At 36.9% G+C, this 23,945-nt stretch overlaps 1 protein-coding gene across 2 annotated transcripts in view; it reads left to right on the top strand.

The window, feature by feature from the left end:
* The window catches only part of Exoc4 (exocyst complex component 4), an 817,398-nt gene that overhangs the window by 371,094 nt on the left and 422,359 nt on the right, over window positions 1–23,945 (top strand). For both annotated transcript variants that reach the window (XM_060380213.1, XM_060380214.1), the window contains exon 10: window positions 4,904–5,000. In XM_060380213.1, the coding sequence (XP_060236196.1) occupies window positions 4,904–5,000 (97 nt within the window). The remainder of the gene's footprint in view (window positions 1–4,903; window positions 5,001–23,945) is intronic.

Raw genomic sequence — 23,945 nt, 5'->3', positions numbered from 1 at the left:
GAGGCCATGTGTGGAGAGGTGAATTCTGAGTCTCATCCAGAATACTGAATATACAAGAAATACTGAAATGTAAGATATACTGAAATAGTCCATTCAGAGTCCATTTTGATCATAGAGACATTCAGGCTTTATGAACTTTTGTCAGGGTCTTTCCCTTGGTTCCGATAGCTTCATTTTCAAATATACGTCTTTGGGGTGCTCTTTTTTAAATTGGTAATTCAGTAACTTTGTCAATTTCATGTTAGTATAACAATGTTACAGACTGAATTGTCTACAGTAAGCAGAAATTCAGTGGTGTTTCTGGAGGACTAGAAGGTGATATTAAGGGGCAGCAAGCAACTTTTTGTATTTCATACTTTAATAATAGAAGAAGACAGAAGATTGAAAGGAAAGAGGGACTCAGGTTTCTATAATCATCTGTGTCCTGGGATGTTTGCTTGAGTGCAGGCATGAACATCCTCATGACAGAAGTCTCAGATCTCAATACTTGTGAATTGGAGGTGAAGAGTCCAACACATGGTATTGGGAGACATATTTCCATCACAGCATTTAGTAACCTAGATTTAGAGTTCTACTTTATAAAAATCATAGCAGATATAGGAAGGGTGAACATAGGTATGGAGCTGACAGAATACACAATGTTCCTGTAGGTAAACTTTTGGGTAATGGTTAAAGTAGACAGAGCAGAGTCTTTTGCACTCTTATTTAGCATCAGCGCACTACGTGAATCATCCTCATTTCCCTCAGCTCCCACGAGTTTTAAGCAGTGGAATTGTGACTAAGTTTGGAACTTTATACCCTGTCTTCCTCCCCTCATTGCTACAGCCTCATCTCTTCCACTGACACTTCTAATGGCTCCCAGCTTCATCAATGGCATTGTTTTTTTTTCCCCCTTATTGGTGCCGCCTCTTATTCCATTACTAAAAACACACATTTATTAAGTATCCGTACTACCTGTAAGCCTCTAGGAGGACACAAAGTTGTTCACATTTGCTAGTCTTTGACAGTTAACAACAGATTTTCATATATGCTTTATCATCTAATTTTAATATTTTCACATAGGTCTCCATTTTTTTTCCATTTATGCAACAGATGCATGCTTGCTTAGCTGCTTTAGGTGGTGATAAATTATGTAAGCATTAATGAAATCATATAGTGACAATAAAAGTGACATGTTAAGGTTTGTTTGAATTGTTTTTATATAAAGTTACTTTCAATGGAGTTGTGGACTTTTGGAAATGGGATTGGCTGTTTTAAACTAGATATTGGACTTAAAGGTAATGGTAGAAGAAATGCCCTTCCAGAAACAATCCAAGGGTGGCCAGGGCAAACAGACCAGGCATACACACTGTGTACAGAGCCTATTTGAAGAACTAGCTGACTGCAGCTTGGATTTCTAAAACTATGGAGTCCTTAAAATAGTAACACTTGATATTTTTAGAAAAACATTAGAAGTCAGCTACTTTAATTTCTGTCACTTTGAGCAAATTTTTGTATCTGTCTCATATAAAAAGTTTTTTGTTTTGGTTTGTTAATGCTGTTCCTGGAGTGCAGAGTATAACCTTATTTTCCCTGTACACATCTCCTTGGTGATTACATTCTGATTAGTTGTTGCAGTCTTGGAAGGAAAATCATTGATTCAGAATTTAAATCTATTATTAGTTTCTTTTCTCTGTATGCAACTATTCAATATGTTCTTTTGAGAAGAGGTAATATTTCTTTGAGGAAGGAGTAATATTTCTGTTAGCCATTTCCAAGCTCTATGTATTTACCTCCTTATCTTTATTGGTATTGTACATTCATTGAAGCCAGGCCTTCTCATTCAGAGAAAATTCTCTACATCTGAACCACTTCCCTAGTTCTTGCGTTAGTGTTGATGCTTTCAGTTAAGTTGGAAAATTTAGCAAGACATCAATAGGTCTTGTTCATATTGTTCTACTGTGATGCAGATTTGAGAATGTGAAGAAGCAGATCATTAATTTGAAGAAGTGCTATACATGCCCTTTTATTTTTGTTAAAATTCAGAACTGTGCTCTGATGGGTTGGTTGAAACAACTGATCCACAGTATCTGTCTAAATGCTGATTCCTCTGGGAAGTGCTGATGTCCCTGGATATAGACTACCAGAGTTTCACATGGCTTTATTCATCTCTTAGATGCCTCAGAGACTACCAAGATAGGTAATAAAGCAAAGTCCACTTTGCTTGTGTCTGATAGCATTCAAACAATTCGAATCAAACACTTTAAAGTAGAGAGAAAAAAATATGAGTGAAAGTCATGTACATATTTTGAACATGGTTTCGTGCCAGAATTCTGAAAATGATGAGAAAGAACATGAGGAAAATGAAGAGCATAGTACCAATTATACACTAAAAATTGTGAGACTGAAGGACATAATGTAGGATAGGAGGCAAATGAGCTTGCTAACTAAACATGGGAAATAGATTTATTCACCCATTAATAGGGGCTGTTAGACAACTTTATTCCTTTCTTACTGCTTTTAGTCTTCCTTCTTTCCTTCCTTTCTCCTTTTCTTCCTCCCCCCTTCCTTACCGCTCTTCCTCCCTCCATCACCACCTTTCCTTCTCTCTGTCTCTCTTTTTTTTTCTCTCCTTTCTCTCCTTTTTTTCTCTCTTTTCTTTTCTTTATAGGTAAACTTTCCTCCTTCTTTCTTGTATTGAGTATTGAACCAAGGGTCTAGCACATGCTCTATAATTATTCTACCCTTGAGCTACAACCACAGGCTTATCAACATAAACCAAACTACAGTTACCATCCACAGATTTCATAGTTTTTCAAATGGAATGCTGGGGCTTCCTAGGCTATCAATGCCCTGTTGTTCTTTTCTTTCTTTCTTTCTTTCTTTCTTTCTTTCTTTCTTTCTTTCTTTCTTTCTTTCTCAAAGGCTTATCTATTTTATTAGTGAAGATTGCTATAACAAAATACCATAGATTGGATGGTTTAAATAACACAGTTTGAGATGTTGGAAGTCTTAGATACTATGATGGTTATTTTCTTTTCTTTTTTTTTTATTAAAATTTTGTTTTTTTATTTTAGTTACAGCTTATTTACTTTGTATCCCAGCTGTAGCACCCTCTCTTATTCCCTCCCAATCCTACCCTCCCTCATTTCTTCCCTGCCCCTCTGTAAGTCCACTGATAGGGGAGGTCCTCCTCCCCTTCCATCTGACCCTAGCTTATCAGGTCTCTTCAGGACTGGCTGTAATGTCCTGCTCTGTGGCCTAGTAAGGCTGCTCCTCCCTCAGTGTTGGGGGGTGGGGGTTTAAAGAGCCAGCCATTGAGTTCATGACAGAAACAGTTCCTGTTCCCCTTACTTGGGAACCCACTTGAATATTGAGCTGCCATGGGCTACATCCAAGCAAGGGTTCTAGGTTATATCCATGCATAGTCCTTGGTTTGAGCAACAGTCTCAGAAAAGACCCCTGTTTCCAGATATATTTGGTCCTTGTGGAGCTCCTGTGCTCTCCAGGTCATACTAACTTCCCCTTCTTTCATATGATTCCCTGCACTCTGCCCAAGGTTTGATTATGAGTCTCAGCGTCTGCTTTGATACACTGCTAGGTAGATAGGTATTTTTTCTTCTTAATTTTTGCCTCAAACACCCATGAGGTGCAGTTGGTGCTGGTAGAGCATTTATCTCACCTTCTAAAGTTATTTGTAGCTCTCTGTATTCTAAACTCTCTGCAACTAAATCTGTGAAATAGTGATGGAAATTATTATTGCCTCAGAGCATATGACTTGGCAGGTACTTCCTGCACTGTGACCCTTTGATGTTTCAGCTAATTACCAATTAAGAACCATTTGGGAAAAGAATGTAAGTCCTGGTTGACATTGCAAAATCTGCTTTAAGACTTGGTATAGCATCAAGAAAACATCCATTTTATATTTTGCAAAATTATGTGTCAACAGCTTGAAATAAAATCCTGCTCACAATGTGGAACATTCCATTAAGACAGTTACAATTCTCAGTGACATAGGATGACACTTACTGGAAAATATGAATGCTGCCAGCTTTGAATGAGTTATTTCAAGAGCTAAAGTATATACATTTTATGACTTTTAAGACTGTCTTAATAAGTTTCTTTTTAATTATTTTTAAATTTTTGTTTGTGTGTGTGTTACCTGCATATATGTTTGTGGATTACTTGTGCTTCTGGTTCACTAGGAGTTCAGAAAAGAGCATTGGATCCCCTGAACATGGAGTTGGAAATGGTTTAGAGCTTCCATGTGCTGTTAATTGAATCCAGGTCCTCTAGAAGAAGCTCATGGTATTTTTAACCACTGAGATTTTCCCCTCAAATTGATTTCTGTTATATTTACTTATTGAATGTTCTTGAGAAACTTATGTAAACATTTATTTAAATCGCCAGATAATTTTTCTACTATTGTAAAGTGAAGGTCTTAATAATTTATATATTTTCATAAACAGGATTCAATCTCCTAGTATTACAAGAACAGTAGTGTGTCTTTTATCAGAAGATTTCAACTTGGTGACACTTTGGCAAATGGGATTTACATAAATTTTACATCCTGGGAAGCTTTAAATGTAACTGTTTCCTTCTCTGTCTACCCTAATTTCCCAAGACACTGTTGAGTAGAGATAAAAGTTTTATCCTCAACTATCCTATAACCTTGAACCATTACTTAATGTATGTCATTTATTCTTCTTAGGCTTTCCTTTTTTTTTTTTTCCTTTGCTAGATAATTGTGTCTTAGGTGGTTGAAGAGAAAGACTAGTTCATATCATTTGCAATAACTGTAAATACTGTGGGTCACTTAAGAGGTGGCCTCTATGACAATGCAACACTCATACAGATAAGCTTGGTTTTACTTATTTGTACAACTTCCAGTGAGCTAAATCTCAGTTTTCATTTTTCCCTGAAGGAGGTCCTGATGATAACTTAATTGAAGGTGGAGGAACAAAGTTTGTCTGCAAACCTGGAGCCAGGAATATTACCGTAATATTCCATCCATTACTGAGGTAAGTCAGCCCCAATGATGTAATTACTTGTGATCAATATTCTCATTATTTATGCTGATGTGCTGGATGCCAGTAGTTCAGCTAGCTTTGAGTCAAGTCATTAGAAAAAAGAAACTCGTCTCATTTTGTAGGGCTTCCCAATAAAAGTTAGTCAATAAAGCAGATAATGTGAGCCCAGCAGCTCCTTGTTCTCAGTAGTGATAGCCCACAGACACTTTGATTTTCTTTATGTTCTTCTCTAGTCCTGCCCATTCTCTCCTCTCCGCCTCCTTTCTTGTACCTGTCTCAGTAGTTGGTAAGGCAACGCCCGCTGAGGACATCTAGCCTGCCATCTGTTTTTCGTAAACACACATCTGTTGACCACAGTCTTGTTCTTGCTCATATGTCCATGTGTGGCCTTATTGCACCTTTGTGCTGCCATCACAGAGAGGAAGCTTTACAGCATAGCTTCTGGCCAGCAAGCTTTTAGTATTTTTGCAGTAATTCTTCACAAGGAAAACAAATTACTGACCCTGTGGTCTCTCTTACTCATTTACACTGATGACTCCTTCACTATCCTTTGAGAATCAGCAAGTCCCTGAATAGATGTGATTTGCAGAGATCTGAATGATATTTAGAATTAAATATATAGCTTTGTTTCTCGGAAGGTAATCTGATGGTGAGCGGAATAAAATCTATTACACATTCACATCTCAATTATGCTAGAGTGTAGGAAAGAAAAATTCATGATGTTTTCAGAAAAAATTATTCTGAGTCCTTAGTATTTTTAAACAGGTACATTTCTGCCAGGGTTAAAAGGCAAAATTTGCCTTTCAATGAATAACAAAGGTCTCCGTGCTTGACCCAGTTAAAACTGTTTACTAACTTAAGGAAGGCTACAGTGCTATATCTAATACTGTGCTTCATTAAATTTATTTTGAAAATACATAAGGAACAAACATTTTACATATTAACAGGGTAACATGATGTTTTCATACATATAAGAACCTTGAACCTCAGGGTTAAATATCTTAGACATTTAACCTTTATTTTTGGCAAAGCCTCAGAATCCTTCATTTTGAAATATACATTATTGTCTTTGGCCTTCCTACTGCACAACTGCATACCAGTTCTTTGTTTTCCTACCTCTCAAGTAGTTAATCATAGCTCACTTTTTGCCTATCCCCCTCTGTTATCTGTCCTACCTTCTGCTAACCAACATTCTTCTCTTAAGTTGTGTGAGATGAACTTTTACATTGCACAGCAATGAGATCATGCAGCTTAATCACGCTGTCACAAATGACAGAATTTTATTTTTGTGCCTGAATATTATTTCGTTGTATATAAGTATCAAATTTCTTTTATCCAGTCGTCAGTCAAAGGATATTCCAGTTGTTTCCACTTTTTCTTTGGGTTATGTACCCGGCATGGAAATTGCTGAATAATTTGATAGTTCTTTTCTTAATTTGGGAGGACCTTCACATTGTTTTCCATAAAAGCTATACTAATTGACCTTATAGGCAATGTGCATATAGTAGCGAACATTATTTTACAGTATAGTTAAAGTGGTTAATAAGGGGAATGTAATATCTTATGTTTTACTACAGTTTATAAAAGCAACTTTAGATTTAGATATATAATATAATATTTCCCTGTAAAGAACCATTATTTAGTCACTTTATTTTATGTAAAAGAACAGAAACTTTTGAATTCTTTATGAAGTGTATTTCAAAACAACACATTAACTTTATAAGACTCTTGCTGCAAGTAAATTCACTTAAGAATCATACAATTAAGAAGAGTAAGAATATTTATTTTGTTGATACAGATTATATATGTTGCCTATAATTGGTAAATTATAATGTAAAACTTTTTTATATATACCAAGATTTCATTAATTAGTTTAGTATGTGTTCTGCAATTACAATTGATTTTTACTTAGTATTGTTTATTACTCAGAAAAACAGAGTATACCAGAATCTATATAGGCCTCTTTTAAACTCCGTTTAGCACTGTACTTTGTTGCTCAGTTTTGATACACGAATTGAGCCTTTGTGTATACGTTTATTTCAAGTTGGAATGAGCCCTATCGAAGGTAGAACTTACCTATTATATAACTAAGACCTTTTTACATGTAGCATTCCTTCAGCTTCACTACAGAGTTGTTTTACTGTGCCTTGGACACCTACTTTTCTTACCTATTCTATTTGTATTTTAATTCAGAGTTGTAACTTATTTTTGACAGGAAGTGAAGAAGATTTGTCACATGATATAATTTATCTTTAGTTCTTTCTTTGTGTATCTCAGTGTAAATAACAAGAATATTATGTGGTTTGCAAGGTGAATTCTTTGGATAGCTTATGACCGTATTAGGCTTTGGCACAAACTCAAACCTTGCACCTTAAAATCACATTGAGTTTCAGTTAAAATCTAATAACAGGCATATAAAGCTTCAAAAGGCTAAGTCCTTTAGTACTTTTTAATTTTATTATTTTTCAACATTTTCTTAGTGTCCACTCTTAACCTTAAGTTTATAAATTAAAATTTGTAATTATTAGAATCAACATGTGTATAAATATATTTCCACATACTAATTTATACCATGAATTAATGCTTTCTAGTAGCTATTTTAATATACTGTTCAAACGTATGTTCTTATTTAAAAGACCATATGGCAAAATGAGACAGAAAAGAAGAATGGAAAGATGTCGGAGGAGTAAAAGACTTGAAATTTAGAAGGAAAACCTTAACAGGATATTTTGGCTCATGCACAGGCCCTTTACTTTTAGTTTTGTCACTGGTTATTTATTGGACTCTGTTTCCATGTAAGGCTTAAGAAAACAAGATGAGTTCACATTCTTCTCTCCAAGGTGCTTACTGGGTAACTTGCTGCGTAGCAAGCTCTTCATGGGAAACAGAAGTTAACAAGTCTAGACAAAGAAGCTATTGGGAAGGATGTGAATCTGTGGAATATCTTATACCTGTCAGGGGATATAAATATGCAGGATCTCTCTTGAACCAGTTTAACAATTCTTGTAATCACATTTTCTGTTGCCCACTAGTCACCATCTTGCTCCTGCTATTCTGGAAGGTTTTCCTACTTAGATCAAATAACTCTATACCTGACTCATTCCAAAGTTTTTAAATTGATGATTCCATTTATCTTTGTTTATAACTTACCATCATGATTATGAGGTTCAGAAGTAACTTTCCTCAAAATGACATTTGTTATGAGTTCATTAGAAACAACTAATATTTGTGTTACTAGACTGGATGCTTCCTTGTTTATTTCATTGACCTCAGATATTTTCTTCATTTGAAGAGAGACACATTTTCCTCTGCTGCCTTTCCTCTCTATTAGTCATCACTAACACTGTGTCTTCCCGAAACTTTTCATATAGCTTTGTACACTTCATTCTTGAAGACAGCACTTTTGTAACTTGTTCACCTGGCAGTGAGTTGTTTAGTGCCTAGGTGGTTTTACCTTGGAAATTGAACTGCCCTTCTGAGAATACTGCAGTTTATTCCTGTCATTTTGTTTGATATATTCCCAGAAGTCATTTGTGTTTTCCTCTCATAAAATTATTCTACAAGGTGTTCCATTCTGGTAACCTTGTGGTCTTATTTTCGTGCTCTCCTCATACCCGTGGCAGCCTCATCACTAGGAAATCACATAGGATGCTAGAGGCGACTGTACTAGTTCCCAGATGTCCACACCATTAACTCAGCTGGCCCTTTATGTTTATTTAATATTTTCTTTATTATTTACTTTTGGTTAATCTTGTGTCTTAAAAAGATGGAGTATAGAATTATTTTTAATCCTTTACTCTTAGCCTACCAAGACATTATGAGCAATTGAAACCCCAGTAAAACTTGCATTTAATCAGTTTTTCTGCCTGATGAACTAAATGAGAAAAAACATATTGAAACAAATGTTCTATTGGCTAAATTACTTAGAGTTTTAATTTTTTATGTTAACAAAAAGTAAATTAGTTTGTATGCTGTTTTTTGTATTTAATTTTTATATCTCCATGACTGGCGAATGTCTTTATATTTCAGGAATCTAAAGACCGTACACTTTAAAAATTAAAAAAAAAAAAATCAAATGTCAAGTGGATTTTACAGTGTGTTACTTCTTTTGTTGGGTGCTTTTCAGAGAGTTTCAGTTGGGAAGGTCTTTGTGAAGTGTGGCTCTCAGTCAGATATGATGATGCAGTTAGAGAAGTGGCCCTGAATATTTGAGAGAAGAAACCATGGCCAGAAGAGATGCAATTGAAAGGGAAAAGGTGACTGTGATTCAAGAACCACAAAGGGCTTAATGGGGTCAGGGTGAATCCCCAATTGTCCTTACTGGAGGGTATGAATTGGAACATGTACCCAGTGTGGTTAGAATAGAAATGCTTGCCTTTTGCTTGAGTACGGGGGGGGGAGGCATTTATTTAGACATAAAAAAAATATAGGACTAGGAAAGATGGCACATGCCTTTAATATCAGCACTTGGGAAGCAGAGGCAGGGGAATCTCTGTGAGTTTGAGACCAGAACAGCGAAATAAACAGACACACACACACACTTTTTCATGTATTTGTGTGTGTGAACTATATATGAACTACATTTTTAATTTCCAAAGACTAGGAAAGTATAAAGCTTTATGATATTGGCATTCGGGAAAAAATGATTGTATTAGATTCTTACTGTACTTGGTACAGAAGAATTCTTGTTAAGGAGTAGGTCTATAGTTTTAAAAGAAGATACAATGTAATATTTAGAGTAAATATAAATGTCAAGAGTTCAAATAGGTATTCTATATGTTTTGTCAATGTGTTTATCTTTGAGAAATGTAGAAAACTTGATTGATGTGTGCAGTGATATTTAGAAGTGTGTTACTCTGAGCATTCACAGGTATGTGATTTCTTTATACACATACATGCTTGTTCATATGGAGCTAAAGCTTATGTTGGCATTTTAAACGGTGCTGTCAATTAGACAGTCCAGCAGATGATATTGTGGGGTCATGTGCTGTTCACCCCTGGGAGGCAATATTGCCATCCTGTTGCATTTTTAAGAAACTCAGTAGTTTTTCTAAATTATGAAAAAATATTTTCAGACTGTATGACCTAAAAGGCCTGAGGTAGGTTCTAACACCCACATATGAGTACAATGAATACATGCTTTCAACTTGACAGTATAAATGTTAACTGCCTTTAATCTTCCAGCAAACATTTGGAGATGAAATCATATTTTTCTATTCTAAGCTTTTCTTTTAACTTCTGTCTTTTCAAACTGTGTTTGGTGATACATGCTGCACAGTGGATGCAGTACCTCAGTGGAATGGAAGGCAGTCAGTAACCTGTCCTCTCCTGGCTCCTGTGTGCAAATGCGCATTACCCATCTGTGCAAATGTGCCTTCCAACCATGTTGGAAGAAGTCATTCAGTAGTCATTTACATGAAAATTCCAGATAATTCTATAAAAAGTAAATGGAAATTTCAAAAATTGGAAAGATTAGTAAAGAAGTAAAGATATGAATAAACGTCAGAAATGTGGCTCTAAGTAACCAGACTTACATTAATCAGAAAGTTTCCCCTAGATGGCAATACCTACCCCAGAGATATGAAATCAGCTGAGCTCAAGCAGACTCAGCTGGATGCTTAAGTGGTGGCTGCACACTCTTTGATTCTGACCGTAGTTCTGACCACAGTGCTGCTTCTGGGGTCTAGATTGACATATTTCTTTCAGTATGTTCTTTTAACTTTTGTTGTTTTAATTCAAACATGTCAGCACTCCTGAGATTGTCATCGGCAAGACAAGAACTTCTGTCTTCTGCAGCTCTTTAGCATTAATTGTTTTCTCCACGTTCCAGTCACATTCAGATCTGTTACTAAAAGTCACCCGTATCTTCCTTATAATATAGTTAACTTTCCTCCCTTCTTCCCTCACTTCTCTTTCTGTTTGTTTTGTCGTAGCAACAGACCCATATGACTGCGCTTCCAGTGACTTCTGAAATTTAGAATCTCGATCCACTGTACTAAAACCACTACTGTGTCGCTGAAGTTTTGTATTTAGCAATTCTATCACCACCCACTAACATTACTGATAGCCTCCATATAAATGCCATCAGTAAAACTTTTCCATGCAAGAATTTACATAGTTTTGTAATGCTTTTTATGTATTCTGAACATGCATTTGTCTTTTGGACTGTTATAGCCCAAAATATGCCTACTCAGCATCAGTGAAGTATGTTTATGTCCAGCTATGGGCCCATTTACATCTGATTTAGAAATATAAATTGATAATGTAATTTAGAATCAAAATAATATAAGCATACCTAGAGAAAAATAGGATTTCTCCCTTTAATAACATATCCTTTAGGTATAGGCTATGCATTGTCTCTCTGTTCAGTATGGGAGATTTTATTCTTCCCTGTTCCCTTCAGATCTCTTCTTTCCCTCTCTTTCTCCCTCCAGCTTCCCTCTACCCTCTTCCTTTCTCTGTCTCTCTCATTTGTTATTTCTACTTTGATATTAGGGCTGATTTTGATATTAGGCATCTGACTATTACTAAAGCCTTTTATAAGTTTAAATTTTCATGAACTGTCATTTGAATATTTGGTCATTATGAATAGACTTATTCAGAACTAAGAATTAACCTCTCACAGAAAGATGATTGGTACTATGAAAGCAACCTTCTTTAGTAAGCATGGGTGAATAATCTAGTTGTTGGGAAAAAAAGAAATTCAGCCACTGGGGAGGAGAGGAGCTTGGCAAGTGTGATGAGCCAGCTTCCCACGTCACAAAAGAGGGAGCAGGCATGCCTCGTGCAGGCTGGGGCAAGGCCATGGTGTGCACACCAGCCACCACACACCCCGTCCACATGGGGTCGGGAACCCGCTAAACAGCGAGCCTGTGAATTGACAGGTATAATTCTATCAGCACAAAGATAGGCGTTTAACGTTTTTATTAAATATGTTGGTTAAAATGAAGAATGGATAGCAGATCAAATTTTGCTTAAAATAGCTAATTTCAAAAGCTATGAAATACATAAATTCATACATTCATAAATACCACTTAGACTTGGTAACAAGTGCGGGATGGTAATCTGCATTTCTAGTTCTTCTGTCTCTCCTCCTCCTACATCTTCTTTCTCTGTGATTGTAGGCATCAAATGCTAGGACCTTACACGTGTTAGGTAGGCTGTCAGTACTGAGCCTCACTTTGATATACCTTCCCATATTTTTATCATTCCAATTAACACGTTTATTTAGAATTAACAGAGACAAAAGCTTACTTCCAAGGCCATGATTTCCTAGTACATGAATAACAATAACCTTATCCCTAGCATTATGATACTTTAAAATATTTATAATAACAAAGACTAGCTAATGTTTAAATGGCAGTTTGCAGGTCACATCCAAGGACATTATGATCATGTTTGGTGATCATACCAATCCTAAAATGCAGTTTGAAAAGTTTATATAGTTGGGCCTAATTTCATGGATGAGGCTTCAACATCCAGCTCTGTATGAGGTGGCAGTTTTGGAGGCTGGACATCAGTCAGATCCATTTTTAAAAGCTGTTCTTCTACTATAGTCTCAGGTAATAAGGACTTTGTTCAGGTTTCTGGGCCTCCTACATTTTGAGGTTCCTGTTATATCTAAATTCTTTTCGTTGTCTTTTTACTTAGTAAAGGAATGATCATATCAAAGGCAAGAACCCAAGAGGGTTGTCTTTAACTTTTCATTTTACTTCTGCAGTTCATGGAAGCACCGTTTCCAATGGAGCTCTTCAGTGGCTGTCTGTTCCACCCTCTGTTCTACCGTGCACCTTCTCTCTCCAGGCCATTTGTTTTGCTCTTCTTTCACCTGGTAAATTTGTGTATGCCCTTTAGCAACTTCTTCTCAGGAAAACTTTCTGATACCTCTTTTCCTCTCTCATTGCTTCCTTTCTTTGCCCTCTGTGCTCTAAAAAGGCTTAACCCAGCAGTTTGTGCAGCTGTGTGTTCTCATGTTCCTGTCTCATGAAGCAGTTCTTGGAGTCAGTTATTTATAGTTTCTGTCAAGCTATATCTTTGTTAGTGTGAAACAATACTAGCTTCTCAATAAATACTTGGTGAAGTCACCATGGCAAATCATTTTCTTAGGAAAAATACTGTAGTTTTCCTTATCCAAACCAGAGTAAGAAGGGTGCAGACATCTGTTTTTGTGGTCATGGATCAGCCTATGTATTTCTGGTGATTACCTTCTAAAATACATATTCTTCCAGATCTCTTCTTACCGTAGCTTTTGACACTCCAATAGAGAAACTGCAAGTATACAGCTCCGATTAGGCCTGTTAGTGGAGTTATTCAAAGAAGACTAATTCTTTCTCAGGTCTTGGAAGTAAATCTAAGGGTGAGATGGAGGCAGTAAGTCACTGCTGCTGTCGTCCTGCTTTATGTTTGCTGACAGGCTGGCTGCATTTGATTTAAAATGATCATGTGTAAACTTTTTAAGGTAGACTGTTAATTTCCCATGACAGCTTATGAATCCTCCCTTCTTCTTCTTCTTCCCCACACATATCAGAGGAACTCCTGTGTGCAACATTTGTTTAACATCGTCTGTCAGAAAACGTGCCACGGCAAGTCAGTCAGGACTCATGTTTGCAAACATACTTCCACCTTACTGAACATCACAAAGGCTGTCAAACATTTCATTTCCCTATATGTTAGACTTGAGGTGAAACTCTTCTAGACATTGACGAAAAAGGGATTTTGTCACAGCCTTTGGAGCTTCTACACGATATTTTTGGCATGATTTTCATTTGGAAGAAGGCTTGCCTGACTACTTTGAAATCTTCTAAGGAACTTATGTTGCTAGTCTGTCATAGTACAATGATCTTTGAAGTGTTAGTTATCTGTATTCTTTTTTGTTTTTGTTTTTCCTGCTTATGCTTTTTCAAATAGCCTTGATATTGATAAAATGTCCTTTTCTCTTGTTTCCTGCCAGTCTTCTAGTTTCTTTTTACCAACTCATACCCACTCTGTGTTCAACAGGGCTTGGGTGAAATATGTTTCTGTGTGCCATTCATATTTCACATACTGTTTCATGTAGTAGATGATGAATAACCACCCAGAGTGAGACCAGTTGCACTTTAATATGTAATTAATAATCACAACTCTCAAGAAGATTGCATTTGGTTAGAACATAACTTGTAGTATATCCTATGCAGAGAGAAGAAAGGAAAAGTAGATGCATTTATAATGCAAACAGTAAACCCCTCTATTATTTATGCTATACTAGCACATTCTAAGAGACCCTGTGTTTTTAATGTCTTTAAGATAGCACAAAGTCTCTGACAAACACACGTTGGAATTGCTTGAGGGAGCACATTAAGACAGTAGGCATGTCCTTAATGCATCCACAGTGCATATACTCATTATCACGGCAAACTCAGAAAAACCATCACTGAAACCATAAGGTGTCAGGTTATCGATGGAATCCTGGTGCTTCTGCTTGTGTTGCTCACATCCAGTTTATCCTCACATGTTTAAATCACATATTTTGTTTATAATGAAAACTCATTTTTTAAATATTTGGGTCATTTTTGCTTATATTATTTTGAAATAATATTTGCTTCCCATTTTAGATTACTAGAATTACACACTGTATTAATTTTCCTAATATTTTGTAACCTATGTTGAGAATATTTTGATTCTATGGAATTTCTCTTTCTCCGGGTCCTGGCACAACCATTATTCAAACCGGAAGCTTTTCCAACACCACATTCCTCAACATTAACATTTCTTCAGTAGTAATTCATTCACTTTTAAGTAAAGGTGGCCAAGTTCACAGTCTAGACAAACCGTAGTGAGTGTGAGTAGCATGTGCTCTCCTGCCTGCTCATTAGTCTCCTTCTAGCCCCTGCCATTTGTGAAGCCCTGTTCCTTTTCTACTGTATCTTCCCACTGTTTCTGGAGAAGGAAGGGGAGTGGGGCTTCTGTCTTAGCATCCCTCTTTGAACACTTCAAAGAGTCACTAGCCTCGCTCTTTCCTTTTGCACACTGATCTGAATGACAGTGTAGCAAGACAGGGCACTGGGTAGTTCAGCCTAGTCCTCCTGCCTGTCTCGGTGGCTGGCTTTTGGTGCCCTGAGGGTATTGGAAGGAAAAGTATGTTTTTATGACTATATACCTTAGTATATTCTTAATTATTAGAGTCGGCCTAAGGATACATCTTTTTCCCTGGTAATATTTTCTTTTAGTGAAACTGATTAGTTTTCCCTTGCTCTAACTCCCTTTGTTTCTCTTGACCTCCCCTTTCGTCTGGAGCTACTCCCTTTCTGTCTCTTGTTAGAAAACAAACAGGTATCTAAGGAGCAGTAATAAAAAGAAAATTATCTAGATCAGAATAGGAAAAAAACATACAAAAATTAAGAAAAGAGCCCAAGAAACAGCATAAGGAAGTAATGTAGCTGCAGAAACATACTTATTTGCATACTCAGGAATCCCATAAAAACACAAAACTAGAAGCCATAGTATATACACAAAACCTGCAGGATTAAATAAATGAATAAATAAATGAACAAGCAAATAAATAAATAAATAAATAAATAAATAAATAAATAAATAGTAAAGATAAAAATAAAAGTAAAAGTAAGAATGGTTTTTACATTTCAAAAGAAAAAGAAACCAGATGTGGCAGCACATGCCTGTAACTGCAGCACTCAGGAAGGCACAGGCAAGTGGATCTTCATGAGTTTGAGGACAGCCTGAAGGCTACACAGAGAAACCCTGTCACACACTGCAACTGATTGATTAATGAATTAAGCAATTTAAAAAGATAAAATGATTTTATATTAACAGATGACTGTTAATATTATGTAAATTGGCTAGGATTGTAAAAATGAAGTTTGTAAAGATTGTAAAAATGAAGGTTAATAATGAAAGTAAATCTGTGCAGCTTGAATAATTTTGTGTATTTTTTAATGTTGGAAATAGTGAGTAAATGATCAATGAGGTAATTGATCATTGGAGTGTGTTATCATGAGACAAAGTCATGTTCCTAATACATGGATAACAGAGATTTTTGGTTCTGAATTTTAAGATTACATGTTTAACATCCAGATTATCACCTATTCTTTTTTAAAAAAATTTTTTTTATTAATTATACTTTATTTACTTTGTATACCCCTGTAGCTCCCTCCCTCCTCCCCTCCCAATCTCTCCCTTTCACCCTCTTCTCCACTCATGCCCCTCCTCAAGTCCTCTGGTAGGGGAGGTCTTCTTTTCTTTCCTTCTGATCCTAGTCTGTTAGGTCTCATCAGGAGTGGCTGCATTGTCTTCCTCTGTGGCCTGGTAAGGCTGCTCCCCCCTCAGGGGGAGGTGATCAAAGAGCAGGTCAATCAGTTCATGTCAGAGACAGTCCCTGTTCCTATTACTATGGAACTCACTTGGACACTGAACTGCCATGGGCTATATCTGTGCAGGGGTTCTAGGTTATCTCCATGCATGGTCCTTGGTTGGAGTATTAATCTCAGAAAAGACCTCTGTACCCAGAATTTTTGCTTCTGTTGCTTTCCTTGTGGAGCTCCTGTCCTCTTCAGGTCTTACTATCTCCCACTTTTTTCATAAGCTTCCCTGCAGAGAGGAGGAATTTAATGGAGACATTCTGTTTAGGAATGCTCATTCCAAATTCTCTTACTCTTTGCATATTGTTTAGCTGTGGGTCTCTGTATTTGTTCCTGTCTGTTGCAAGAAAAAGCTTCCCTGATGATGGCAAAGCAAGGCAGGCAATAACCTTTTAAGAGCAACATCTTAGAAGATTAATGAAAAAGTAACTTATGTCTGGATGTATTGTTAGTACCATCTTGCTACACTTAACTTTTTGAGGAGTGGATGGGAACCAATGTTATCATCATATCACTCATTTCTTCTGGGGGAAGAAGCCATTGAGATTAGAGAATTTTTAGAATTGCCACAAAGCAGAAAAATGGATTGGTCATCTTTTTAGTAATCTAATTATTATGACTATGGAAGAATATCTGAAAGCATCCATTGAATGCCCCATACAAAAAAAGAGAGAAAAATTGAAGAAGGCATATACTTATTTCTTTGTTCCCTTTTCTCTCTGAAGATGCCATCAAAATTGAGTTGTTAGAGTTGTTAGAATCTGCTCATGACAGCCTTTGATGTTCATGACAGACAACTTGTCGAGTGACTTAGTCTCAGTATGGTTCTAGGGTAAGGAAGACTTCCTAGCTAAAATGCTCAATACCAGAACTGAAGCAGGGAGTTTTCATTCAAGCTAAATCTAGATTAAAAGGATGCTTTGTATCCAAAACTGTGAAGGCAAACCAAATGAGAGGAAACCAACACGTATGGTTCCTTAATACTATATTTTTATTGGTTTTTAAATTAAAACAAATCAAAACCACAATGTCTTTGTGTAAAATATTCATGGTGAAATGTGCTTCAAATCTGTTGTTTGGATTGGCCTCAAAGTACCAAAGTATAATTTGTGTGTTCTGCACTGCATAAAAAAAATCTTAAGTTATTTTGAGGACATCTATGGGCTAGCAGAACTGTCCAAGAGGAACACACCTTGTCACCCCAACACTCAGTCACATCCTGTTGATTCTGTATTAGCTCAAGGATAAACTGAGAGGCCAGTTGCCTTCTTTCCCAGGTGCTGGACTCTGAAGCTGACCATTCATTCCTGCATTCTCACCATGACATCCGCTGGAAGTCTTCTCAGTGTAGATGTAATGCTGCTGACCCAAGTATTTAGGACATGATTTGCATGTGAAAAATATAAACTTTACTTACACAGAAAGCTAAAAGAGTGATATCATTTTACAGACAAGTGCAAGATGAGAAAGTTTTTTTATTTCTCGTTTGGATTATCCAAAAATAAATTAAACACTACATATTGATGTGACAATTTTTTTAATTAGGGTGTGTTCTGGAGAAATATAAGCTATTTGTTTTTCTTTATCCATATCAAGAGTTTATAACTTTTATACACTAAACATTAAAATTGTTGAAAAAACAAAATATGTTAGTTCCATGCTAGCTCTTAGCAGAAGTGTTGAAACAAATAGGAGAAATAGAGTGGGAAGCGAAATTGTATGAAGAAAGAGGAAAACTGAAAGGGGGAGAGAGGGAGTGAGTTCCCAGAAAAACCTTGTGAAAGGACAGATTGAATCAACCTGTTCACCAAGGAGGAAGAAGCAGCCTTTGACAAAGGGCTTTCATTGGCTTCCTCAGTCTCTCAACTATACAGTGATTGGATATTTTTTATTTTGATGGAGTTTTGACCCCTCTCCTGTTTCCTGGTAGAGATAAGGTGAACAGTGTACGACATGGTAGACTAGAGTGTGACTTCCAGTCCAACTTCAGGGAGAAAGAACACTTTTTAATGCCAGTAACAATGTTTATACTGAAAAAAGTTATTGATTATATAGGAATCTCACATTATGTGCCCCAGTTGCACTCACCTTCCAGTCTTCCATGTCCATCCCAAGTACCCCGTGACCACCCCCCAGAAAAAAAGAAAGGGGAAAAAAAGAAAAGGGTAGAAAAAAACAAGTCCATTTTGTATTATCTGTGTACTTACTAGAGAGTGGTCATATTCATAGTGGCTAGCCCGGAAAGGAGGTTGCATTTTTCCACTTGCATCTGGGGCAGAAGCCATCAAGTGTGGCCAGAGAGGAGGAATGCGGCCAGCTCTCCCATGTCAGTGGACATCCACATGGGCTTTGGTGGTAACACAGGCCAAAGACATAAAAATGTCTCTTGTCCTTATCAGAACTATGACATATTCATGGCCCTCAGCGGCTCACAGCACAATTTTATTTTCACTGTCTCTCTTTTTTTTTTTAATTCTTTATTAATTACACTTTATTTCCCCCTGTGGTTCCCTTCCTCCTCCCATCCCAATCCCTCCCTTCCTCTCCGCTCTGCCCCTCCCCAAATCCACTGATAGGGGAGGTCTTCTTTTCCTTCCTTCTGATCCTAGTCTATCAGGTCTCATCAGGAGTGGCTACATTGTCTTCCTCTGTGGCCTGGTAAGGCTGCTCCCCCCTCAGGGGGAGGTGATCAAAGAGCAGGTCAATCCGTTCATGTCAGAGATAGTCCCTGTTCCTATTATTGTGGAACCCACTTGGACATTGAACTGCCATGGGCTACATCTGTGCAGGGGTTCTAGGTTATCTCCATGCATGGTCCTTGGTTGAAGTATCAGTCTCAGGAAAGACTCCTGTGCTCAAATTTTTTGGTTCTGTTGCTCTCCCTGTGGAATTCCTGACCTCTCCAGATCTTACTGTTTCCCATTTATTTCATAAGATTTCCTGCATTCTGCCCAGAGTTTAGCTATAAGTCTCAGCATCTGCTTTGATAGTCTGCAGGGCAGAGCCTTTCAGAGGCCCTCTCACAGCATGATCTTAACTGGTGACCCATGCCACTCATCAGGTTGTTCCCTAGGGCAGAAAAGCCCAAGAATATCACCAAGCCATCAGTCAGCAGCAGACTGCGTAAGTTGCCCAGAGCCCAAGGGATCCTGCTGCTTGGAGGCAGGTGAGGTGGCTGAGTTAGTGTCTGCATAAGCTCCATGCTGTTGCACACCATCTCATCAATGCTACTGGGCAACGAGAGCATGTCAACCTCTGCCAGTTCCTCTTACCTGTCACCACCATCACGTCGCCAGTCTGGCACTGTCCATAGCACAAACACTACTCCATTTTTTCTATCATTTCTACCGTCCTATCTTATATTTATTCATTACAGTGTTTCCTGCTGGTCCTGGCAGCAAGGGGCAGAGCCTCAATGTTTCCATTTTAAAGTATATACTATATTTTTACACTCTTTGTTAACTCTAGTGGCTCTAGTAGGAACTGTTTCTCTAAAGACCAATTGCCATAATAAAAGTAGTTCTATTTTTTTCTGTCTCTGATAAAAATGCTTCCTGTATCCAGATTGTCCTTCATTTGTAAAATTTTACTTCAGAAGTGCTTTTCTTAAAGGGTACTAGAGTTTTGAGCATTATTTGCACCATGATACATTTGTGTAGCAGTACCACAAGGTATTTATCTTCTAGAACTTTTGATGCTTTCTGGCAGGTTAACATTGTAAACATCTTCTCTAATCTTTTCTTTCTGGGCCTTCAGCTCTGCAAACATCACCTTACTTCTTATAAATTCTCTAAAGCTCAGCAAATACCTTTGCTTTATAGCCGAATTGTCTCCACTATATTGCTGAATTTCTTTCCTTTTGACAGATGAGAGAAAGTAAGCCAGGCTTTATAAATGCTTTTCTTTGTTGACACTTTGCAAACAACTACCTGCTTCTAAACTGCTCAGGGAAAGCAAAGTGAACCAAAGAGAAATATTTGGGAACTGTACTGTCTGTCCATAGATATTTGTCAAGCCTTCAGCAGTAGAAGTCAAGACTACTGGAGGAATTCAAGTTCCTTTTGTCCAGGCTGATTAAACCTGAAAAAGTCTTAAGAATTAAGAAGCACAGATGGGAAGCATGGAATGGCAGTGCTCACCTCCCACCTCTTAGGGGGTGGAGGCAAAAGGATGAAGATGCCAAGGTCATGCTCAGATTTAATGATGCTAAGGCCAGCCTAGGATGCATGAAACCTTGTCTCAGTCAACAAGCAATAGTTGAAATTTGGGGAAATAGAGATAGTTATTGAAATAAATGGATTTTCCCCCAGATATTACAAATTTTCTCTTCCTTTGGATTTAATAGAATAGTTTCTAATGAGCAGTTCATCTTAGGAAAGTTAAATAAAGAGGGCGCTGCATGGTCACTGCCATTAAAGCTTTGGTTCTTATCATTTATGAATAAATAAGTGAATAAAGTTTATGAAAATATTGTGCAAGGGAAATGTGTTAGAACTTTAAGAGGACCCTCAAATCCCCTAAGTTATCCTAAGTGCCTAGCATACTGTGAGCTGTCAGATTTAGGAGCCCACCAACCTTAGCTTTTATTCTAGTTTTGCTCACTGGGCTTCTCCAGGCCTAGGAGTCTTCATCTGCACAATAGGAACAATGTACTTGTTTGTGTTATTGGCTGGAGAATCTGAGTCAACACAACAACACTAATTAGAGTAAATCATGAGACCAGAAAAACGTCATGAATAATACTTGCACAGGCTCTAGACACTGAAAGTAAGTGGTTAAAGACAGTGTGTGAGTGTGTATGTGTGTGCATGCGTGCATGCTTTGTAGGGCTTGCATATAGATAAGGCAATGAGAAGGGAAGAGCAGGAAAAATCTGCTCCTATTCCCTTGCCTCCACAAGAGCTCAGCCCTTCTCTTTGATTCCTTTTCCTGTCTTTCTAAGCTTCTTAATAGAAACATAATAGGATTTATTGCTCTAACATGTACTTATAAAAAATAGAGAAAATCTGCTTGCATGTAAATCTTGAAGAGCTGAATTTCAAACATTTGTCACAAGGAAATAATTGAGGAACTTTTCTATAATATGTATAGAGCATACTACTTTCTTTTATGGAAAGAAATTAGGAAAATCAGGGATTGGGAAAAAAACAGAATGAATCACACATTTAGATTATCTCTAATATGTAGCTGGAGTAATGTGAATTATTATTGTGAATTCTAAAATACTAACAACATATAGTAACTCTCTCAAGTAAAAAAAATGTAGTAGAGTGATAAATGACCTTCATTAGTTAAAATAATAGTATATATGAAATGGCAGGAGAATACTGATGAAATTACCCACTATTGACACATTTATGTTAAATAAATTACTTGTAAGTGATAAGTACAACAAAGTACTATGCCATTAAAATAGGAAATAAAATAAGGCAACTACTTGTTCACTCTCAAAGAAAAAAATATATTTCCAAAATAATACAGCTGAGCTTATTGAGTGAGGCCTGACTAGATCTGTATGATTTATGCCAGCAAATGATCACCAAATTTTTAAAAAAGTAAAATGAAGACTCAGAAGTGCTTGTTCCTGTATGCATGAAAGCTGGTCATGGTGGGATGTTCCTGTATTCCTAATGCTGAGGGGCAGGGGCAGGCAGATGTTTGTACCTCACTGGCCAGTCAGTGCAGCCAAATTAATGAGCTCTATGTTCAGTGAAAATTCTGGCACAAAAAAATTAGATGGAAAATGATAGAATACACCCAGTTCTGACCTTTGGTCTTTGTATGCTTCTGCACACACCCTAACATATACATGCTTATATACCACACAGAAAAGTTATTAAATAATATAGTATAGCTTTGTAGTAATTTCTTTAGGTTTAGATGGTCCTCTCAATTATATTCTTGTTGGCTAGGTTTAAGAAATAAGTCATGACTTGAAATAAGGATTAGAAGTTTTTCAGAGAACAAAAGGCACTTGGGGTGGAGCTCCTTCATGTAATTTAACACATGCTGTGAAGATGTGCAGACAGCCAGTGAGGGCATGGGAAGTGGCTAGTGGGATTTCTTGTCTTTTTGTTCTCACTCTCCTAAGGGAAAATGGCATTTTTTTTTTCCTACTGAGTGAGGAAGTTATTTCATGTGCCTAGAGGTTTTTTTTATTAGTTTAATGATAATGAATTACACAATAAATTTTGGGGTACCATTTTTCCTGGTTGCAATTAATGCACAGCCCAAGTAGAAACTGACATTCTCAACTATTAAAAATAATAAAAGTCTTAAAATATCAGTAAAACTTTAAAGTCTATTGCTGGCATAAAAAAACTGAAAACTTGAACAACAACATCTTAACACAGAACATTGTTTTAGACATGGGTGTTAAAAACTGTCAGAGGTTCAGTATTAGTAAATCTAACCCAGCTACCTTGACACATGTAATTTAGTCTCCATGATATTCATATTTTACTAAAGGGAATCATTTAGCTCCCAGAAGAAATTACAGTTACGAGCAAACTTGATCTAGAGCATTTTTGAAAGTTTTCGTTAACTTTTGTCTAGTAAGAATTAGAGTAATATATTAGACATTATTGTGTATTTGGCCTTAGCTGCATAAGCAATCAGTACTGGAAGATAATCAACTTTGTTATTGAGGTTCTGTGGAAAAATTTAGAATCTAAAATACAGATTCTCTATCTGTGTATATTAGTTTTGCTTTAATTTGAGGCTAACCTGGAACTTATGAGCCTCCTGCCTTAGCTTCCAGATTGCTGGGATTACAGACATGTGCTGCCACTAGATCTGTATGATTTATATAAATCATTTGTATAAATTACATATTTTGATATTTTCATACTCTACATTAATTTGGACTTTTAGAATAAATCCAATCATGGTTATTGCTCTTAGGAAATTTAACGGCTTCCGGGAAACAAATACAGGAGAAGAAACACACAGAATTGACCCTCCTGTGAACCTTGTGCTTTGGAAAGACTTAGTTTGTTTGCTTATTTTCTTGTTGGCTTACACAGCAAATATTTACTGAGCACGCATCAAATACTAGACTATGCTAGTCAGAGGGAATCAAACAGACATGATTTACACTTCATGCTCTTACAGTGCCAACAGAGTAATGGGGGCATTCATTCTTCACATTCCATAGGAGACACATTCTATGAATTCTCAAAGGTTCTTGCCACCTAGTTTTGCTCCTTGGGGTTGACTAACTTTGTGCTGTTATTTGTATTCTTAATTTCTTTTTAACAAAAGCAAATTAGTGTTCTAGTTATAGCACTTATTTTATACCAATTGTCAAAGAGTTTTCCAAGAACCTCTGTATCAAAATCAATATGAGGAACTTAATAAAATGAATTATTTGTGCATTGGTCTTTAAGAAATGAGAATCTGTGGGCAAGGTGTGGAGAATTCTCATTTGTACAGACTCTTAGGGGATTCCTGTGCATGTGTGGCTAGCAGTCTCTTAAAGTCGGTCTTCTCATTGACCTCCATGTTGGTGTACCACAGGAAAGGGTTATTTCCTCTTCTTCAGTTAGTCATTGTTCTACAAGTGTGAATCCAGAAAAAAAAACTG

Source organism: Meriones unguiculatus, chromosome 3, assembly GCF_030254825.1.
Source record: "Meriones unguiculatus strain TT.TT164.6M chromosome 3, Bangor_MerUng_6.1, whole genome shotgun sequence".
Classification (NCBI taxonomy): Eukaryota; Metazoa; Chordata; class Mammalia; order Rodentia; family Muridae; genus Meriones; species Meriones unguiculatus.
Note: the sequence above shows the minus strand (reverse complement) of the source record. Positions and strands in the feature narration are given on the sequence as shown.